The sequence below is a fragment of the Glycine soja genome, chromosome 5 (genome assembly GCF_004193775.1).
Source record: "Glycine soja cultivar W05 chromosome 5, ASM419377v2, whole genome shotgun sequence".
Lineage (NCBI taxonomy): Eukaryota > Viridiplantae > Streptophyta > Magnoliopsida > Fabales > Fabaceae > Glycine > Glycine soja.
The window spans coordinates 9730975-9750282 of record NC_041006.1 but is presented as its reverse complement, the minus strand read 5'-3'; the positions used below and the strand labels follow the sequence as shown (position 1 = coordinate 9750282).

The window sequence follows — 19308 nt, the reverse complement described above, 5'->3', positions numbered from 1 at the left end:
AGTAACAAAATACATTTAGAGATAGAAAAAAGTTGTGGCAGGCACACAACTTCTCAAATGAAAGAATAAAACCCCAAGCATTCGGGTGAAGTTGAGAAGGACAAATCCTAAGGTGATTTAAAAAATCAATTTGAAAATTTCTAAAGGGTAGACTCAACCAACCATATCAAAGTAAGTAGCATACATTGGCAAGAAATCCTAGTATGCATACCTAATTTCTTCTTCCTCCTCAAAAGTATAAGGTACTCCTACATGAAATACAATAAATCACACTAGAATGGGGGTTAAATAGTGTGTTAGTCAAAATATAAAACCTTTTTGAAATGGAAGATGTTTATAATAAACATGTTTATAAAACCCTCGTCCAGTGAATAAGAGTGGGTTGTCATCCAATGATGTATAAAACTTATTTTTTAGTGAAAATCTTGTGTGTAGAATGTATCAATAATGGACTTTGAAATACTTTAATAAGCTAAAGAAGAGCAGTAAAAAAATACTTTGTTTTATACTGGTTCACTTAACCTGAGCTACGCCCAATTCTCTTTTACCAACTAGTAAAGGGTTCCACTAATCGAACTTGATTACAACAAGTATTATTTTCAACCACTTTTGGCTTACAAGTATTCTCAAGGCCACTACTGGCACACCCCTTAGACTCCCCTTGCATCTAAGAACACTCAAGTATTATTTTGTCCCTAAGTCACTCATAGCTTTCACAAACAAAAGTTTAATATAAAATCATAGATTCTTTACAACACTCAAAGAGTGAATATACAATGAAGTTCTAATCTCTCACAAGTACTTTGTATATCACAAAGGATGGACTCTTTTATGCTCAGTGTATTTCTCAACAAATGCTTTTCTTTTCTCTTGTTTCTTGTTTCATGACTCTTGTTTTTTCTTAACATGTTCGTTGTTCTTCAATCCTCGATGTCGTATTTATAGGTAGAGAGAAACTCATAATTGTGAAGAGTATTTTCGAGATTGAATAATATGACCATTGTGCAACTTGATATTGTTTCATGAAATAAGCAGATATTTCACGTTTATGCTTGATAGGACCAAAACTTTCTATATCTGTCATTCATAACTCAATATGGCTATTAGACTCATAAAAGTAAATATAAGATTGAATCACATATTTATTCCTTTTAAACATAATCATATAAACTAGCATAAATTGATAATTCAAATAAAAAGCATATTCCAATCAGTGTTTGGATTGACTAGACGAGTACTTTTTGCTTCTAGTAGATGAGGTATCCACTAATGAATAAGTATCACCTGGTGTTGCTTCCAGTCATCAAACCTGTTGACTTACATGAAATAGAATGGTTAACACAAATTTATATCTTTGTTTTCATCAAAACCTTAAAAGATGTCTGGGTCATTCAGTGTCTAACACTACATCATCTCTCCTACCTTAAGAGAAAATCAAATCATCATTATCGGGCAATTCTATCTGCCACCTGCCAACATTATTATCTCGAGTGAGTGGAAATTAAGGGGTAAAGAAAGCAAGGACCAAGGGAGTCAAAGCAGAATGGACACCATGAACTTCCTCATTGATCCATTTGACATCTTCTAAATTGAGTGCTTCATGGAGTTCAAAGTTGGTGGCCATATCTCAGTCACAAACAAAAGGGGGATTAGATTCATTTTTAAAATCAATCCCATCACCCTTAAGGCCAATAAGTTGTCTTTCTGCTCTTACAACCTCAATACAATTTTTTGTGCTCCCCTCAAAACCAATGTGGATTTGAGAAATCAACTAGTTTTTTCTATAACAACATGGGAACCTGACGAAGTTTCTCCAAAGTAGTCAAATTGCCCATAGAATTAGGAGGGATCGTGGAAGACGAACTCCCATCGCTCTGCAAATACTAGGATACAATAGAGAAGCCTTAGCAAGTTCTAGACCATCCTCATACGAATAAGGTTGCCCCAAAGATTTCAAGTAAGAACAACAAAGTTTGACTTTAGAAAAAGGAATAATGTTTTTGTTTGGTTCCGCCGTCAAAGGACACTCCTTGCAGGGAATGTACTAACCAACACCACCAACCCATGCTCGAAATTGAGAATCCATATTGGTTGAAGGAACGATCGTTGTCTCATGAGGATTCGATTTCCTTCGAGGATGCAACTCAGTCTCCCTCTCAGTCGTGTCCTCATCATTCCAAAACAGTCCAAGCACTGCTATCTTTACCACCAACAGATATATTCCTAGGATTTCCGGAACGACCATAGGCATCGTGATCAAACAATCCCCATAAATTAGACTTTGGGGAAGACATCTTCAGAAATGCAATCAAACCCAGGACATTCTTAAAATAAAAGATACGACAAGACGAGAAACAGGTAGATTAAAAAGGCAAAGATAGGAGCAAAAAAGACACACCAGGAAGCAATGAAATAAGGAAGAGGTAGATGAGTATGGAAATCGCAACAATCTCTGAAAAAGAGCAAAGCTCCACGCAAACACGCACTAAAATGTCAATTATGGCAAAATAAGGCAAGCAAGGCAGATAAAGGGACATTATCACAAAAGGTTGTAGTTATAAGATTTTGAAATTAAAAAATGAGCAACTAAAGGACCATTTACTTGGAAATTCATGCCTAAAAGGTTTTTGGTGAGTATTAATATTAAATGAAAAGACATCCAACAGAGTGCATGCACAAGGTCACCACGTGACATCAACTTTCTTCTCGATAAGTTGACATTACCCCTCTGAGACAATATTGACTTAGGGGCAATATTATTTTGTGGTAAATATCAACTCTATACTCGATAAGTTGGCATTGCCTCTCTGAGACAACATCGACTCATGGGCAACTGTTCTAGGATAAATATCAACTTCATACTCGATAAGCTGGCATTGCCTTTCTAAGACAATATTGAATCACAGAAAATTGTTCCGGAATAAATTATCAACTTCAGACATCACGAACAGCTGGCGCGTAGCCTAATACTTGATGCACAACTAACTGACTATACGTCGAGTACAAATCTAAACAGTCGGCTGAAGCAAGAAGTGTCTTAGTAACAACCGACCAAAGATAAGTCTGGCGTAACCTTCAAAATAGGATATTTAACACAAATATTTGTAATAAGTCATGTGATCGATAGCGCCATGTAAACAATCAATATAAATAGGCACTCTGTAATCACGCCAGAAAAGGACACACATAACAAAACTCAATACTATGAGACTTCAAAGATCTCTCTCTCTCTACATTCTCTCTTATTCTCTCTTTTTCTCTCAGTTTATTTCACACTACATGATCCAAATCACCTTTCGTGTTGTACACCATAACACTTCTAATTAATGTACTAATTCCTGAAAATTTATCTATTGTATGTCATTGTATTCTTTCTCCAACACTATCAAAATACAATTAAGTCTTCCAATACATACATTGAAATGCCTAATCTTTTCAATTAATTTTAGATTAATATATTTTAAAAATATAATTACTTGTTTTTTACAGCTTATTTATGAAAAAATCTTTTTTTTTTATAGATTTCAAGAATACTCCACATGAGGTAACTTTGTTGTGTTAGGAACATTTACAGCTTAGTATAGCTTCCTCTAAAGTTGGATTTAGATTAGCGTTTGCATTTAGCAAAGACTTTATCAAAGTAAGAACCCCAAATACAGACCTTTCCTGGCATCCTTGATTTAATTAGGCTTACACTTAATCAGCCCAAATGTCTCTAAACATACTGAAAAGACACTTTTGTGCCCTTGTGCCCGAAGTTCCTCTATATCTATTACTTCCAATGTCTTACATAACATATAGTTGTCATGACAAATAATGTAAAAAGTATACAATAACAGTAAAAGTTTTATTCCACTAAATAAGTTTCAATATCATTGAACTTAATCAAGACTAATTTTTAAGAACATTATTCATTATGAGATTTTTCTTAACGAGCTTAAAAGATAATATATTCAAATTTGTAAATTGGATAATTACTCCAAAAGTTTTAACCCATTGGCCAATGACGTCAAGCGAGATCTTTCACCAGAAATTATAAGGATCTTGAAAATAAAAAGGTTTATATATTATAATAGAATTAATATGGTACTAGTTTGTTAAACAAACATATTATTACATAGCATATTCAACTTAACTAAAATGCAAATTTTGATAGTCAGGGTTAAAATTTTCATTCCATTTTAAACACCTAAAATTAATAATGGGATACTCAAAAATTATAATTGGTGATATTCGTGGACACGGATCAAGAAATGTTTCAAAAGGAGCCAAAAATTATTTTACACAATTATTTAAATATCTAACTTCTTATAAATAACTATTTAATAAGTAATAAGTTTCACACAAATATTTATTATTAACTTTATATGTAAAATTAGAGATAGAATCCATTACCAAAAGAAAATTAAGCAAACATCAAGTCAACACCTTATTTTTCTTATTTATTTTTCTCTATTAATATTTTTTATTTTTTTCACACACACACACACACACATATATATATATATATATATATATATATATATATATATATATATATATATATATATATATATATAGCTAGTCACTAAGTTCCATCACATTAAATTGAACTATAGTATAACATTTTTATCCCTAAAAGAAAAAAAAAAGTATAATTATAGAAAATTAAAGAAAGGTAAGATAAATTAAAAACAGGGTTTGTCTTGACATTTTACGGGCTTAGAGTAAAACAAAAAATAAGGTCCTCTTATATATAAATATTTTAAAAATATAAACATATATTACATAAAAATAGACACAAAATTTAATTAGAAATGATATGTTTTATCATAGTAATAGTAAATTAATACTACAGTAAACATTGAAAATATCACAAAAATATTTAAAATAATAGTAAAAAAAGTTTATTGCAATAGTATACACACACAAGTTTTATTATATGAGGTGTGAAAATTAAAATTTTATTTACTAAAGTCAAATTGAGATTAATTAAGACTATAATAGTCATAAAATTCAAATTATCAAGAATATCAAAACAATTTCTCTTCATAATAGTAAAATAATATTTTAAAATGTCCTAAACATATTTAAAATAAAAATATAAATTTGATTAATATATATAAAAACTTATATATAGAAATATATATATATATATATATATATATATATATATATATATATATATATATAATCAAACAAATGTAAAGTAAGCACAAGAAACACTAATGATAAATATAAACAACAACAATAATAATAATAGGATAATCTTAAGAAAAATAAAATAAAAATATAATTACAATAATAACCTACTAGTCTAAAATCTAAAATAGTAAAATAATAATATAAAAAGAAAATAAAAAATTAATCATGATAATAATAATAATATAAAATACTTATACTCGTGCAATCCACGGGTTCCAAGTCCATTCTTTAAATAAAATGAAAACAAATTTATCGTTGAAATTTGAAAAGACTACATTGGGATATGAATTGACTAGTGGTATGAGGGTGGTGCTGTGGTGGGGTGATATGCGACAAAATAATTGATTAGAAACATCCCTTTTCAATAGTCATTTGATGGAAAAACTGGGCCCTAATTTTGCAACACTAAATCTAAATTGTAATATCATTCATTACACTAATTTGATAGAAATATGGCTATTAAAATTGCGTAATAAATGAAAGTAAAGAACCAGAAATATTCCTTTCTATTTAGCAGACTTCAAGACTATATATACAACACCTATATGCTACCTATTTATTGAATAACTCAAAAATAATTTAAAAATTAGAAAAATTATGAACTAAATATAACAATACTACCTAACTGGATACAACTAATTATGAAGAAACAGTTATCCAAGATGTTGGATCACTGGCAGAAAAAATCTCATTACATAACGATTTAGAGCATCCCTTATGTTTATGTTTACAAGATTTCAAATTCATTCTGCTTGGTTCTTTACAGAATCCATTGATGTATATTACCAAAATTTAATTCAACCAGAGTTTAGTTTAATTTATATACACCCTATAAAACAGTCTTACACAAACATCCAATAACAATTTACTTTATCACCATATTATATTTATGAATTCGATGACGTGATAAAATAATCAAATCTTATTGGATATCTGTGTAAAAAATGCTTTACATTGATAATATGTATAAATTAAACTCATCAGAGAAACTTTGATTCATCTGATTGCTAGAGAAATCAATGCTTTCCATTTACTTCTATTGCAGGACTTGTCTTCCTCCTCCTCTCGCGAAAGCTTCGGCATGAAGACAAGCTTGGAATGCACCACTGCAAAGACTTTACTAATTTCTCTCTAATGGATGCACGATCCTCACTCATGGTCCTTTCACTACTACAAGCAGAGTTAGCCTCTGAGAGATAAGGAGTGCAATGTGCAGATTTTGGTAAAACATCTTGGATAGTGGGTTTGACTTCTTTGTGTCCATGGCCATCAACTTGGTCATCTTTGACACTTTCGCGGAAAAGCTCTAACAATTTCTTTTTCTTTTCTGGGGATGTTTCCGCCATAGAGCCAGGAATTCTACTCCTAGAAGGGGTTCCAAAAGTGTGGTGAATTGGTGTGGTCCCTCGAGATGGTGTAAAGTCTGCATAAAATGAAATAGACAATGCAGCTGAAGGTGGTTGGGGAGATTAATGATAATATTTGAAAGAGAAACTACAGAAAAAGGCAACACAATATATCCAAAATTTCTAATGAGTTCTTCCTTCTTCATCAACTTGCATTACATAAAGGCTAATAATTATGATAAAAAGTCCATGACAAACTAAATGTCATGTTATAAATCATGGCAATAAAATGCTTACCATCACATATTATTATTACCCACAAAGCCTCACCTCTAATCAATACTCTCATCATTCATATCATAACTATATATAATAACAAAATGGCAAATTAAACAAATTTAAATGCTCTGCCAGAAAAAAAGTACAAAAGGAGAGAGTTGCAGGAAATCCTTACCACCATTGACACTATAGAAATCATCTTCACAATCCGAGTCTAACCAGGCCTTGGAATCAAAAAAGGCTTCCTCTTTGCTACCTGTGCAGGAAGAACAATGACTTGTGAATGGAAAAGTTGGATGTGAAACTTATGACAAAGTAATTCAACAAAAGAAATAATAACAAGAAACAGTTAATCCAGTCAATTGAGCTGCAAGATTGATTCCTGAGGTTGGAATATTACTATTGGGAGGTGGGGAAACAAATTCTTGTTCCCAAACACTTCCTTCATTGATCAGTAATTCATAAAGACAAAGTAGTCACTTCAATTCCTTAGTATGTAGTTAAAGAGGAATAAATGCTGTAACATAATCTGGGAACTCAATCACAATACACAGAGACATTAACACTGTATAATCAACTAATTGCAACACCAACAATCAAGTTTATTTCAGCTTTATTGAGTTAATAGATATAGATCCAACTCAACAGAAAGAAACATAGTATGTAGTTAAAGAGGAATAAATGCTGTAAAGGTCAGAAAAGGCAGGTTACAACGTTTGGACACCCAATACATTATTGCGTATCTCTTTCTTACTCATAATTAGAGTGAAGACAACTGTTACCATTTTTTTGGCAGAATATAATAAGCAAACACCATAAACAATAGTCAGTACAGTTAAAATGTTAATTTAAAGAGAGAGAAAAATAATCATACGAAATTAAATCAAAAAGTAGCAACCAAAGCATATCATGAATTCAGCCAAGTGTCACTGAAATAACCACGGTGCATGAAATTCTGGTATCTGTTTCTAAATATATAGTTCTTGTCTGCAAATACTGTTTGTAAATGTAAGCCTAAGCCCAGAAGGAGGGTATGTTGGGATTTTTGGTGGGAGTGTTTCAAATGTTTGACGGTAAAATAGGTTTGAAGTCATGTTTGATTACCCTTCAAAAGTATGTTTGAAAATAAAATTTGATTACCGTTTAAAAGTATGTTTGAAAATCAAATTTTGCTCGAAACTCAATTTAAAAGAAGACAGACTTCGGGATACTTTTGCAAACTCAAGCATGCACGGAATCTGCCAAGATATATTGACTGTAGCTAATAAATGCACAATTGGGTATAAGCATAGTTCAACAAATGAATCAGTATTAAAGGATACTGTCCTTTCAATCCCTATCAATGTCCACCATAACATATAAACAATCATATATTAGTGACCAAATGTTTATATAAAGATAAACATTGAATAGACCCTAAATCTGGAATGAGAAAAAAATCTTCATATTCATATTCATATACACAATAAAAACAAAAAACATGCAACCGGTGAGAGACATCCACAGCATAAGTTGCAATTGCCAAGATGGATGGGGCCCATTTATTCCACGTGTCTTCCTCCTATTGGAAGATGCAACCGACTAAAAAGGATCCAATAATTTTTCACTTAGGTATTATAACTTAATCATATCTAAGCACAACAGAAATTAAATTATATTATATTAAATTTATAAATCAAATAGATCAATGGCAAACAAAGATGCCCAACAGATCACCCAATACGAGAGGGCAGAAGAAATCAAACGGAACCATGCTTCGCAAAAAAGCAAACACCAGTAACACTGAATAACACATCACATGCAAATAATTTTCTTAAAAGAAAAAAGCATTTTTTTTCAAACACATACTAAGAGATTAATAATTCTTCAGATCACACCTTAAAACGAAAACCCCAGAGACATTCCCATATTAATAAAAACAGCATCTTCATACGAAGACACTGCAAGGTTTTTAAAAACAGTCCAAAACAGCGATTTTGGCGGCAGCATCAAGATTTTTAGAATCACTGTAAGCACAATTATGATTACATTTATCTGAATTAAAAAGTAACATTTGCCGATTAAAAAAAAACGATTTATCTGCAATTTCCCACAACATTAAGAATCATGATGAAACACCAACCGCTATTTAAAACCTTGGACACCCACCCACCAATCAAAAAAAGCAGAGAAAAACAACCTACGAACACAAATCCTGAAGCAACAAACGAACAAGGACAGTACCATGGTCGGTGAAGGTGGTCGTTGACCACCCATTTTGGGGTTGTTGTCCCTTGATGGGTGATGGATGAATCACCAGTTTCTCAGATTTGGAACCGAACGAGAGTTTGAGCTTCATGTCTGCGTTAGCGTTTCTGGGGACCGAAGAACACAAACCCATCACTCAAAAGACAATAACTTTATGATCATCACGGTCACGGGGTGACCCAAAACTAGATTTATTAATTGCTCTGCACACTTGCTTCAGAGAGAGAAAGAGATGAAGAAGAAGAAGAATGTGCAAAGGGTGTCAATATGCGTGAGTGTGTATGTGTGTTTTTGGTGTTTACTTAAAGGGTCGGGGGGGGATGTGAATTTGAGAGGAGGAAAAAGTGGAAGGTAAAGAGGATTGGCCTTGAAAGTGAAGTTATGTTATGTCAACAGCTTTGTGTGGTGTGGTGCGTGTGCTGCTATGGTTATTGCTTTGTAGCTTGTATTGGTGAGGGATGTATATACTGTATTGGATGTAGATTTTTAGAGGTGGGGCCCGTGGGAAAAATGAATAGTTTGTTCACTTTGTTGGAGTCAGAGAAAGATGGGGTAATGAGTATGATGTGTATGTCATTAGAATAATTGCTTTGATCTTCCTTTGTCCCATACAAGTGATAAGGTTTTTTTCCATTAGTTTTATACTTCTTTTAAAAAAAGTAGTTAATACTTAATATAATTAATCAAATTAAATTTTCTATAATGTATTGCTTTTTCAAAAATACTTTTAATTTTGTTAAATTAATATTTTTCTTTTTACTTAATGGTTTCTCATTCAATTAACTTATGTTTGAAGAGAGAAAAATAATTAAGTATACTTTAGAAAAAAATTAATCCATCTAAAAATTCAAAAAATAATTTTCTAAAAAAAATCTTGTAAATTGGAACATAGAAAGTAGTTTTTACTTAAGAAGATTAATAGTTTTAATTAGAGGCATAAAATCAGTAAAGATGAGAGCAATGTGTTGGCCTAGTGTCACCCTTGTCGACGCTCTCTGCCTTGCGCAACCATGGTCATCCCTCCTCCGGTGTGCCCATGACCCTTCCTATTCTAGTCTGATTTAACCTCGCCTAATGCCGAAAAGCTCCTTTCACAGCTCAAATCGTTCACACAGGTTCTTATCAAGCCTTGTGACTTTCCCTTCAATCAACTATACCCAAGCCTTGCTTGAAAGGAGACACAATCTCTATCAAGATATCAGAGGATGTATACCAAGAAAGTATCAACCAGTGCAAAAACAATCTCCGCAGAAGGCTCATCCTCTTGAAGGGAACAACACCGCTCAAAGCTACAGACCTTCAAAAAAAAAATTAGCAAAGCTGCTCTAGAGCCCCATGGGTCCTGGGAAACTAATCCCTTTAGGGTGTGGTTTCTACAAATTCAATTTCGCATCATTGGAAGATCTTCACAAGGTATGGATAGCAGGCTCATGGAAACTTCAACTAGGAATTTTGCGTCTGACGCAATGGATCCCCGACTTCAACCCATACAACATGAGGCAAACCCATGTTTAACTTTGGGTGAGACTCTTCGAGCTCCCTCTAGAATACTGGAGACCTAGGCTTTGCGAGATCACAACTTATATAGGTATGTCGATTATCCTTGATGTGACCACAAGAAACATGGCTTTTGGCCATTATGCTCGTATCTTAGTAGACATTGATCTATCTAAGCCGTTGCATTCGGATATCCTAGTTGAGAGGAATGAATTTGCTTTTTATGCGAGGGTTGAATATGAAAAATTAACCCATTTATATGATTTCTGCAAAACAGTGGATCACACCCTACCTCAATGTAAAAAAAAAAAAAAAAAAAGGAATCTCAGTCCCACCAAGATGGAAAATTTGTTATTGTTCATCTGCCTACAGGTTCCAAGGCTACAGAAAAGGAACCCAGTGCCCAGAAAAACTTGGTTGTCAAGGCTTCCACCGAGGCCTAAAAGGATTAAAACTTTGTTAAGAAACTCGTTACAGTTGTTGAGTCAAGAATCAAACCCTTTCTCAACAATGTAACATAATGAGTCAAAGTATCGATACCCAAGGAGAATCCTCCAAGATGAATGACGATGAAGACAACTCACACTTTATGGTACTTCACACAGTGACATTTCACTCAACATCCTTGTTAGTCATAATCCTTTATAGGTAGTCATTTCTTTGATCTCGACAATCAACTCCAGCTACTTTCATGATCAATGATTATCCCTGTAATGCCTTAAAATTTCGCTAACTATAAATTGATGTTTAATTTTATTTATCGTGTTATTTGATTATATGATTGACTTGGATGAGTTGAGGAATGGTTTAAATTAGTCATGTGTGATTTGCTAGATGTGGATGTAGAGTTATGTGGAGTTTTATTGACCTAAGTTGAAATTATGAAATTTCAAATTATACCTAAACTTATTTCGATAAAACTGCGATCTTGGATTCGTTAACCATTGGATCATCTTCAAATTCATACTATAGGTTCCTAACACATGTCCTCATGGTTTGGCCGTTGGGATTTGACAAATAATAATTTTTGACCTCTCGCTTAGTGTGAGAAGTGCGCTAAGCACAATTCCAACCCGAAAGGGAGTATTGCGCTGAGCATGAAAAGTTGCACTTTGTGCCAAAAGTGGACTCCTGCTTAGCTAGATTATAAATACGTTCTTTAGCGTGAAAAACATGATTTTTCCACTATTTTTCTCTCCAAACATCCACCCAAGCCCTAACACCTCCTCATCCACCACCCACGACCATTGGTGGCCATCACGAGACGTCATTGCTTGCCGCCGAACCACCACACTGAGAGGAACGTTTTAATCAAAGCGGAATCTTCAGAATCCACCACAAGGATTCCGTGGAGAACAATCCCTCAATCCTTACTTTCATAGCTTCTCTGAGGTAATCTTGACTTCTAAACCTTTCTCCTAGTTAGTTTGAGTTTTTCTTAGTGTCTCTAGTGTTTTTGGTATTGTAATAGGGTGTTTTTACACTTCCTTTGAAAAACCCTTGAAAATGATACGTTGTAAAAGTTATCTTTTTATAAAATTGATGTTATTTTCGTGACCTTCGCTAATCCCCGGTCATATTGACGTGATGGAATTTCAAAATGACATCTCCTTTCAGTAGAATCTGAAACACCTCTTAGCCCTTTATGTTTTGACAGGGGTAATTGACTTTAAATGTTGTTATTAACCTTGCTTTTGAAATACATACTAAATTTCCTTCGACTTGGTATATAGAATGTTGCATTGGACTGACGAACGTGAACGAGAGAGGTCTCTGAATGACACAAAGAGGAATTGACGGAGAGCTCACGATAGATGAGAAGAGTTTATTATAATTTATGGCTTTTGATACCATAGTTGGGGTCAGGGAACCTAACTATGTGGATGTATGACTATCCTTGTTGCAGGCTGGTTTTCAAGAAAATAATGTTTTTGACTAATGGGATGCAATACGTTTGTTATTGATAAATGATATTATTGTTTTTATTAGACTTGTGTTGTCTGAAGACCTAGGAAATGTGAATCTCAGGCATGAACTATATATGCATGTATATGTGGAATGTAATTTACTGATGATATTGTTATTGATGATATTAATTGATATGAGGTGACGTTGATGTTTATGATAATGTTGATAGAGAATGATGTTTTTATTGAAAATGATATTGATAATAATTGATATGAGACGATGTTGGTGTTTATGATAATATTGATATGAGATGATGTAGTTATTGATGATTATGTTGATATGAGATAATTTTTTTGTTGTTGATAATGTCATTGAGATGAGATGGTGTTGATGTTAAGAATGACATTGAAACGAGATGATATTGATGTTGAGAATGATATTGAGATGAGATGATGTTGATAATGACATTGAGATGAGATGTTGTTGATGCTGAAAATGTCATTGTGATGATGTGTGATATGTATGTACATGGGGGTGCAGTGACCATGATGGATAAGGGATGACTTAGAATCATTAATTATCTACATTCAGTGCATTGATGATGTCCATGATTCATACTTCATATTGCCTGAAAATAGTATAAATTTTGTCAATAAGTACTTGTAGTTTCTCATGAGGAGGAATACTTGTACTTGGGGGCATGTCACTTGGTTTGAAAATCCCTTGAGAATCAGGCTGATCATCACGGGGAGGGGGGGGGGGGAGTTGCCTGTGCACGACAGGGTGATCTCGACACTTGCTGCCTAGTTTTCCTAAGTGAGATTGTCGTGTGGACACGCTTAGACTATTTTCTGATGAATGGTACCACAATGCATTTTAGAGTTGAGGTTAGGTGCATGTATCATACCGAGCATGATTGATTGGAATTATGGATGGATGATGACTACTTGTTGAGTGTATGTTGGACTAATGGATGCTTATGTATGATTATGGTATTTGTTAATATTTTCTTACTAATCATGATTATTTGATTTTTGTGTTAATTTCTTTTATAATAAACCCACCCTTGCAATTTTTGTATCGTATGGTTGATATTTGTGATGATTGTGAACCTTTGTTAGTGAGAGCAAAAGGATAGCAGTAAAGTACGTGAAGTGAGACTCTTTGGTGGAACTGCCAAGCCGACATGATGACGTCGGAATTATTTGGGAGAAAGTTGTATTTTGTTAATCAACTCCTCCATAGTTGGTTATATAATTCTTTTTTTTTTCGAATTGAGAATGTAAATCACAGATTTAATTATATGTATGAACTAATTTACTTTCCATCATGTGAATGACGTGTACTGAGTTACTATATATATATATATATTCATTTAAGTAATTGTGCGTTGTTTGGTGAATGTATATTCGCAAAAAATTTACTTTCATTTTTTATAAGCAAATTAACGGAGTTTTCATTTAAAAATTTAAATTTACACAGTTTAGAGTGGTGATATCATAGTGACGAGGCGGGTCATTACAATCCCCACAAATCAACACAAGACTTTTTCAGCGTGCTTAATACTCACACTTTTTGGGAAACTTCCTAAAAGGTCACTCATCCCATAATTTCTCCAAGCTAAGCACTCTTAACTATGGAGTTCTTGAGTGATAGGCTACCGAAAAGTAGATACATCTTGTTGGTATAGATAATGCCAATTAATTCCTTTAAGTTACCCTAAACAATATAGTCACAAACCAGCACAACCTCTAGATGGATCCCTCTCATTCAGGCATGATTCACAAGGGTGTTACAAATCCCCCCCTTCATTCATGCCTCAACCAAAGCCTAGAAAAAGAAAGCAAAGGCCAAGACAAACCCATCCACTAGGAGCCACCTTATTCTGAAACATTCCAAGGGTTAGGTAACTAAACCCATAATGGACTTATTTGTTTTCTTCCCCTATTTTTAGAATGCTATTATTATGAAGCTTCTACATTCATCTATGAAGCTTCTGTAGAAGCAAAGACATTTTGATGTTTTGATGATGCCAAAGGATCATGCGCTTCTCAAGTTTAATTCAAGACAAGAATCCAAGAAATTCAAGAGATATGATCAAGATAATCTCTAGAGACTTAGGAAGGGAATTCCAAGTTGAAACAACAAAATGTTTGGCCAAAGAATATAAGTTAAAATGTTTTTACAAGAGATTTACTCTCTGGTAATCGATTACCAAAGGATGTAATCGATTGCCAGTGGCCAAAATGATTTTTGAAATGCTTTTAAAATGATTTTGAATACTTTTGAAAGCATGTAATCGATTACATAAGTATTGTAATCGATTACCAGCAGTTGAAACTATTTATAACAGCTATTAGAAATTTGAGTTCAAATTTTACAATGTGTAATCGATTACACTTGGATGGTAATCGATTACCAGCAGTTATTGAACGTTTTAATTTAAATTTTAAAGCCTATAATCGATTACACAAGTCTTGTAATTGATTACCAGAGGAGATTTTCAGAAAATAATTTCCAAGCGTCGCATATGTTCAAATGGTTTTTGAATGGCCATCAAAGGTCTATTTATATGTGACTTGGAACACAAATTTGCTTAGAGTTTTTCTGAAAAAAAAGTCTTATCCTCTCAAAAGAAAAATTGTCTTATCCTCTGAAAACATTCCTTGGCCAAAACATTTGCAATTCAATAGGGAATTATTTGAGTGCTTCATTGTTCAATCTATCTCTTTCAAGAGAGATTTCTTCTTCTCTTCTTCTTACTTCTAAAAAGGGATTAAGAGACCGATGGTCTCTTGTTGTAAAGCAATTTGAATACAAAGGATGGGTTGTCCTTGTCTGGTTCAGAACTTGTAAAGGGTTTTTGCAAGTTAGTGGAACTCTCAAGCAGGTTGCTTGGGGACTGGACGTAGGCATAAGGGTATGACCGAACTAGTATAAAACTGAGTTTGCACTTTCTCTTCCCTTAAACTCTTTTATTTATTATTGCTTATTTCTTCTATTCAGTAAGTTTAATTTGAATAATTATTTAGGAATTCATTTTAAAAGGAATCTTGGGATTTGGGTTAAAATAAAATAGAATTTTTAATTAGGGAATAGTTTGTGATATCTTAATTCTACCCCCCTTCTTAAGATATCTGAGGCCACTTGTCTAACAATTGGTATCAGAGTTTCATTCTTGTATAAAGTTTAGAAGCTTCAAGAATAATGGCCTCGTCAAACTATTTATTTCCTAAAGGGAATTCAATAAATAGGCCTCCTATTTTCAATGGAGTGGGTTACCATTATTGGAAAATCCGTATGCAAATTTTTATAGAGGCAATAGATTTAAATGTCTGGGATGTAATAGAAGTAGGGCCATATATTCCCACTATGGTGGCAGGAAGTAAAACAATAGAAAAGCCTAGGGAAGAATGGAGTGACGAAGAAAAGAGATTAGTGCAATACAACTTAAAAGCCAAAAATATAATTACATCTGCCTTAGGAATGGATGAGTACTTTAGGGTATCAAATTGTAAAAGTGCAAAAGAAATGTGGAATACCCTACAAGTAACACATGAGGGCACAACAGATGTGAAAAGATCTAGGATAAATACATTAACTCATGAGTATGAATTATTTAGAATGAATTCAAATGAAAGTATACAAGACATGCAAAAAAGGTTTACACATATAATAAATCATCTTGCATCTTTAGGGAAAATTTTTCCAAATGAAGATCTCATAAATAAAGTATTGAGATGTTTAAGCAGAGAATGACAACCTAAGGTAACAGCCATTACTGAGTTGCGATATTTAACTAACATGTCTCTTGCTACACTAATTGGAAAGTTACAGGAACACGAAATGGAACTGTTGAGATTAAATCAACACAAAGAAAATGATAAGAAAAAGAAGGGAATTACTCTTAAAGCTTCATCTTCAATCCAAGAAGAAAGTGATTAGGAAGACTTAATTGATTTGGATGAAGATGATGATCTTAGCCTTTTTGTAAAAAGGTTCAACAAGTTCCTGAGAATCAGAGGAAATCAAAGGCGACCAAATTTTAAACCTAAAAGAAGGACATAAGATTCATCCTCTACTCCAAAATGCTATGAATGCAATCAACCTGGACATCTGAGGGTTGATTGCCCGATCTTCAAGAAAAGAATGGAGAAATATGAAAAGAAAAATTTTAGTGAAAAGAAGGTGAAGAAGGCCTACATCACATGGGATGACAATGATATGGAATCATCTGAGGATTCAGAAAATGAAGTGATAAACCTGTGTCTAATGGCTAAAAGTTATGAAAGTGATGAAGAGGTAACATCTTCAAATAACAAATTATCCATTTCTTTTGATGAATTACAAGATGCATTTGCTGATTTGCATAGAGAATCAATCAAACTTGCAAAGTTAGTTTCATCTTCTAAGAAAACAATTTCAGATTTAGAAAAAGAAATTTCAAAATTAAATAAAGAATTAGATCATCTTAAAACGGAAGTTTCAATTTCTAAATCAAATGATAAAGTTTATGTTTCTACTATTCCTGATGAAAAAGTAATATCTAATTCATGTAACTGTTGTAGCAAGTATGTAAAAGAAATTAAAACATATGACGGGAGATGCATCAAAGTTCACACATATCTCTCCCAAGAAAAGCGGGCATGTAACTTATGGTGACAATAACAAAGGTAGAATTCTTGGAGTTGGAAAAATAGGTACGAATTCTTCAAACTCCATTGAAAATGTTCTACTTGTTGAAGGCCTTAAGCACAACTTTCTTAGTGTTTGTCAATTATGTGATAAAGGCTATCTACATGAGTGTTTAGAAATAAATTAGATGAAAATGGCATAGTTATTAGAAATAAGGCTAGATTAGTCATCAAAGGATATAATGAAGAAGAGGGGATAGATTATGAGGAAACATATGCTCCAGTTACTAGATTAGAAGCCATCAGAATGTTATTAGCCTATGCATCCATAATGGACTTTAAGCTTTATCAAATGGATGTAAAAAGTGCATTCTTAAATGGCTTTATTCAAGAGGAAGTATATGTAGAACAACCCCCAGGATTTGAAAACTCAGACAAGCCCAATCATGTTTTTAGATTAAAAAAGGCTTTATATGGCTTAAAGCAAGCACCTAGGGCTTGGTATGAGCGTTTGAGTAAGTTTCTTTTAGAAAAGGATTTCTCTAGAGGCAAAGTAGATACTACTCTTTTCATAAAGAGAAAATTACATGATATTTTATTGGTTCAAATTTATGTTGATGATATTATTTTTGGATCTACTAATGAATTATTATGCAAGGAATTCTCTCATGACATGCAAAGTGGTTTGAAATGTCAATGATGGGAGAACTTAATTTCTTTCTTGGATTACAAATTAAACAAACCAAGACTGGAATTTTTGTCAATCAATCCAAGTACTGCAAAGAGTTAATTCACAAATTCGGGATGGAAAATGCTAAGCACATGGCTACACCATTGAACACTGTTTGCTATTTAGATAAAGATGAAACCGGTCAGTCAATAGATGTTAAGAAATATCCAGGTATGATCGGATCCCTTCTTTATTTATATGCTAGCAGACCTGATATAATGTTTAGTGTATGTATGTGTGCTAGATTTCAATCAAATCCCAAACAGTCACATCTTAGTGTCGTTAAAAGAATCATAAGATATTTGTTAGGCACTATGAATATAGGTTTATGGTATCCTAGGAATTCCACATGCACCTTAATAGGATACTCTGATTCAGACTTTGCCGATTCTAAAACAGATAGAAAGAGCACAAGTGGAAACTTGTCAATTCATTGGATCTACTCTAGTCTCTTGGCATAGTAAGAAACAAAATAGTGTTGCTTTATTCACTGCAGAAACAAAATATATTTCTGTCGGTAATTGTTGTGCACAGATTCTATGGATGAAGCAACAACTCTCTGACTATAGAATCCTTCTTGACCATATACCTATTTGGTGTGATAATACAAGTGCAATTAATCTTTCCAAAAATCTAGTTCAACATTCTAGAACCAAGCATATAGAAATTAGGCACCATTTTCTAAGAGATCATGTTCTGAAGGGAGATTGTGTGCTAGAATTTGTTGATACAAAGAATCAGCTTGCTGATATCTTCACAAAACTTCTCCCCAAAGAAACATTCTTTTCCAATAGAAGAAAATTAGGCCTCTTAGATATTAGTGATTTGGATAAATAAGGGTTGATTGGTTGATTGAAATATTTATGGTTAATGATTGATTGATTATATTTGATTCTAAGATTTTGATTGCGTTTGATTGGTGTGTTATTGTATAATTGATGCTTGTTTGATTGAATTAAATGAGTATCAATATTGATGATTGATATAGTTAGATGTTTTTAGCATAGACATGGATAATTTTCAAAGGAAAAAGCCTAGTTAGTGTTCTGGTAATCGATTACCATTACGTGTAATTGATTACACAAGAACAGATAGCCTGTAATCAATTATAGCAGCCTGTAATTGATTACCAGAAGGCTAAGTGCTCCTGTAATCGATTACCAAACCTTGTAATCGATTATAGAATGTCATCTTCTATAAATAGCCACCTTTCAGAAGCTGCAGTCACGCACACCTCGAGTTACGGTGCCCTCTTTCTCCCAAAACTTCCAATCCTTATATCTCACTCGTTTCTCAACCAAATCACCTCCCACAAATCCCATTTCTCATCATATTCGATTCTCTTTCATTTCAACCGATCAAAATTTTCAATAACTTCACCAAATGGCAGAATCATCCAAGAAGTGCAAGGGTTCATCCACCTCCGCTGCTGCACATAGAACACCACGTCCCAGAGCCATCGGAGCATCCCCAACACCAATTC

At 33.3% G+C, this 19308-nt stretch overlaps 1 protein-coding gene and 1 long non-coding RNA gene across 2 annotated transcripts; one reads left to right on the top strand and one right to left on the bottom strand.

The window, feature by feature from the left end:
• Positions 1-5793: 5793 nt before the first annotated feature.
• LOC114412296 (uncharacterized protein At3g27210-like) lies at positions 5794-9499 on the bottom strand. Its single transcript, XM_028376124.1, has 3 exons — positions 9033-9499; positions 6985-7065; positions 5794-6607 (listed from the first exon to the last, which is right to left on the bottom strand). The coding sequence occupies exons 1-3, from the start codon at positions 9187-9189 to the stop codon at positions 6201-6203; spliced, it is 645 nt and encodes a 214-aa protein (XP_028231925.1). The 5' UTR covers positions 9190-9499; the 3' UTR covers positions 5794-6200.
• A 513-nt stretch (positions 9500-10012) lies between these two features.
• On the top strand, positions 10013-13857 carry LOC114412295. Its single transcript, XR_003666639.1, has 2 exons — positions 10013-11201; positions 13583-13857. It is a non-coding gene; the product is annotated as an uncharacterized LOC114412295 (long non-coding RNA).
• The last annotated feature ends 5451 nt before the right edge of the window (positions 13858-19308 follow it).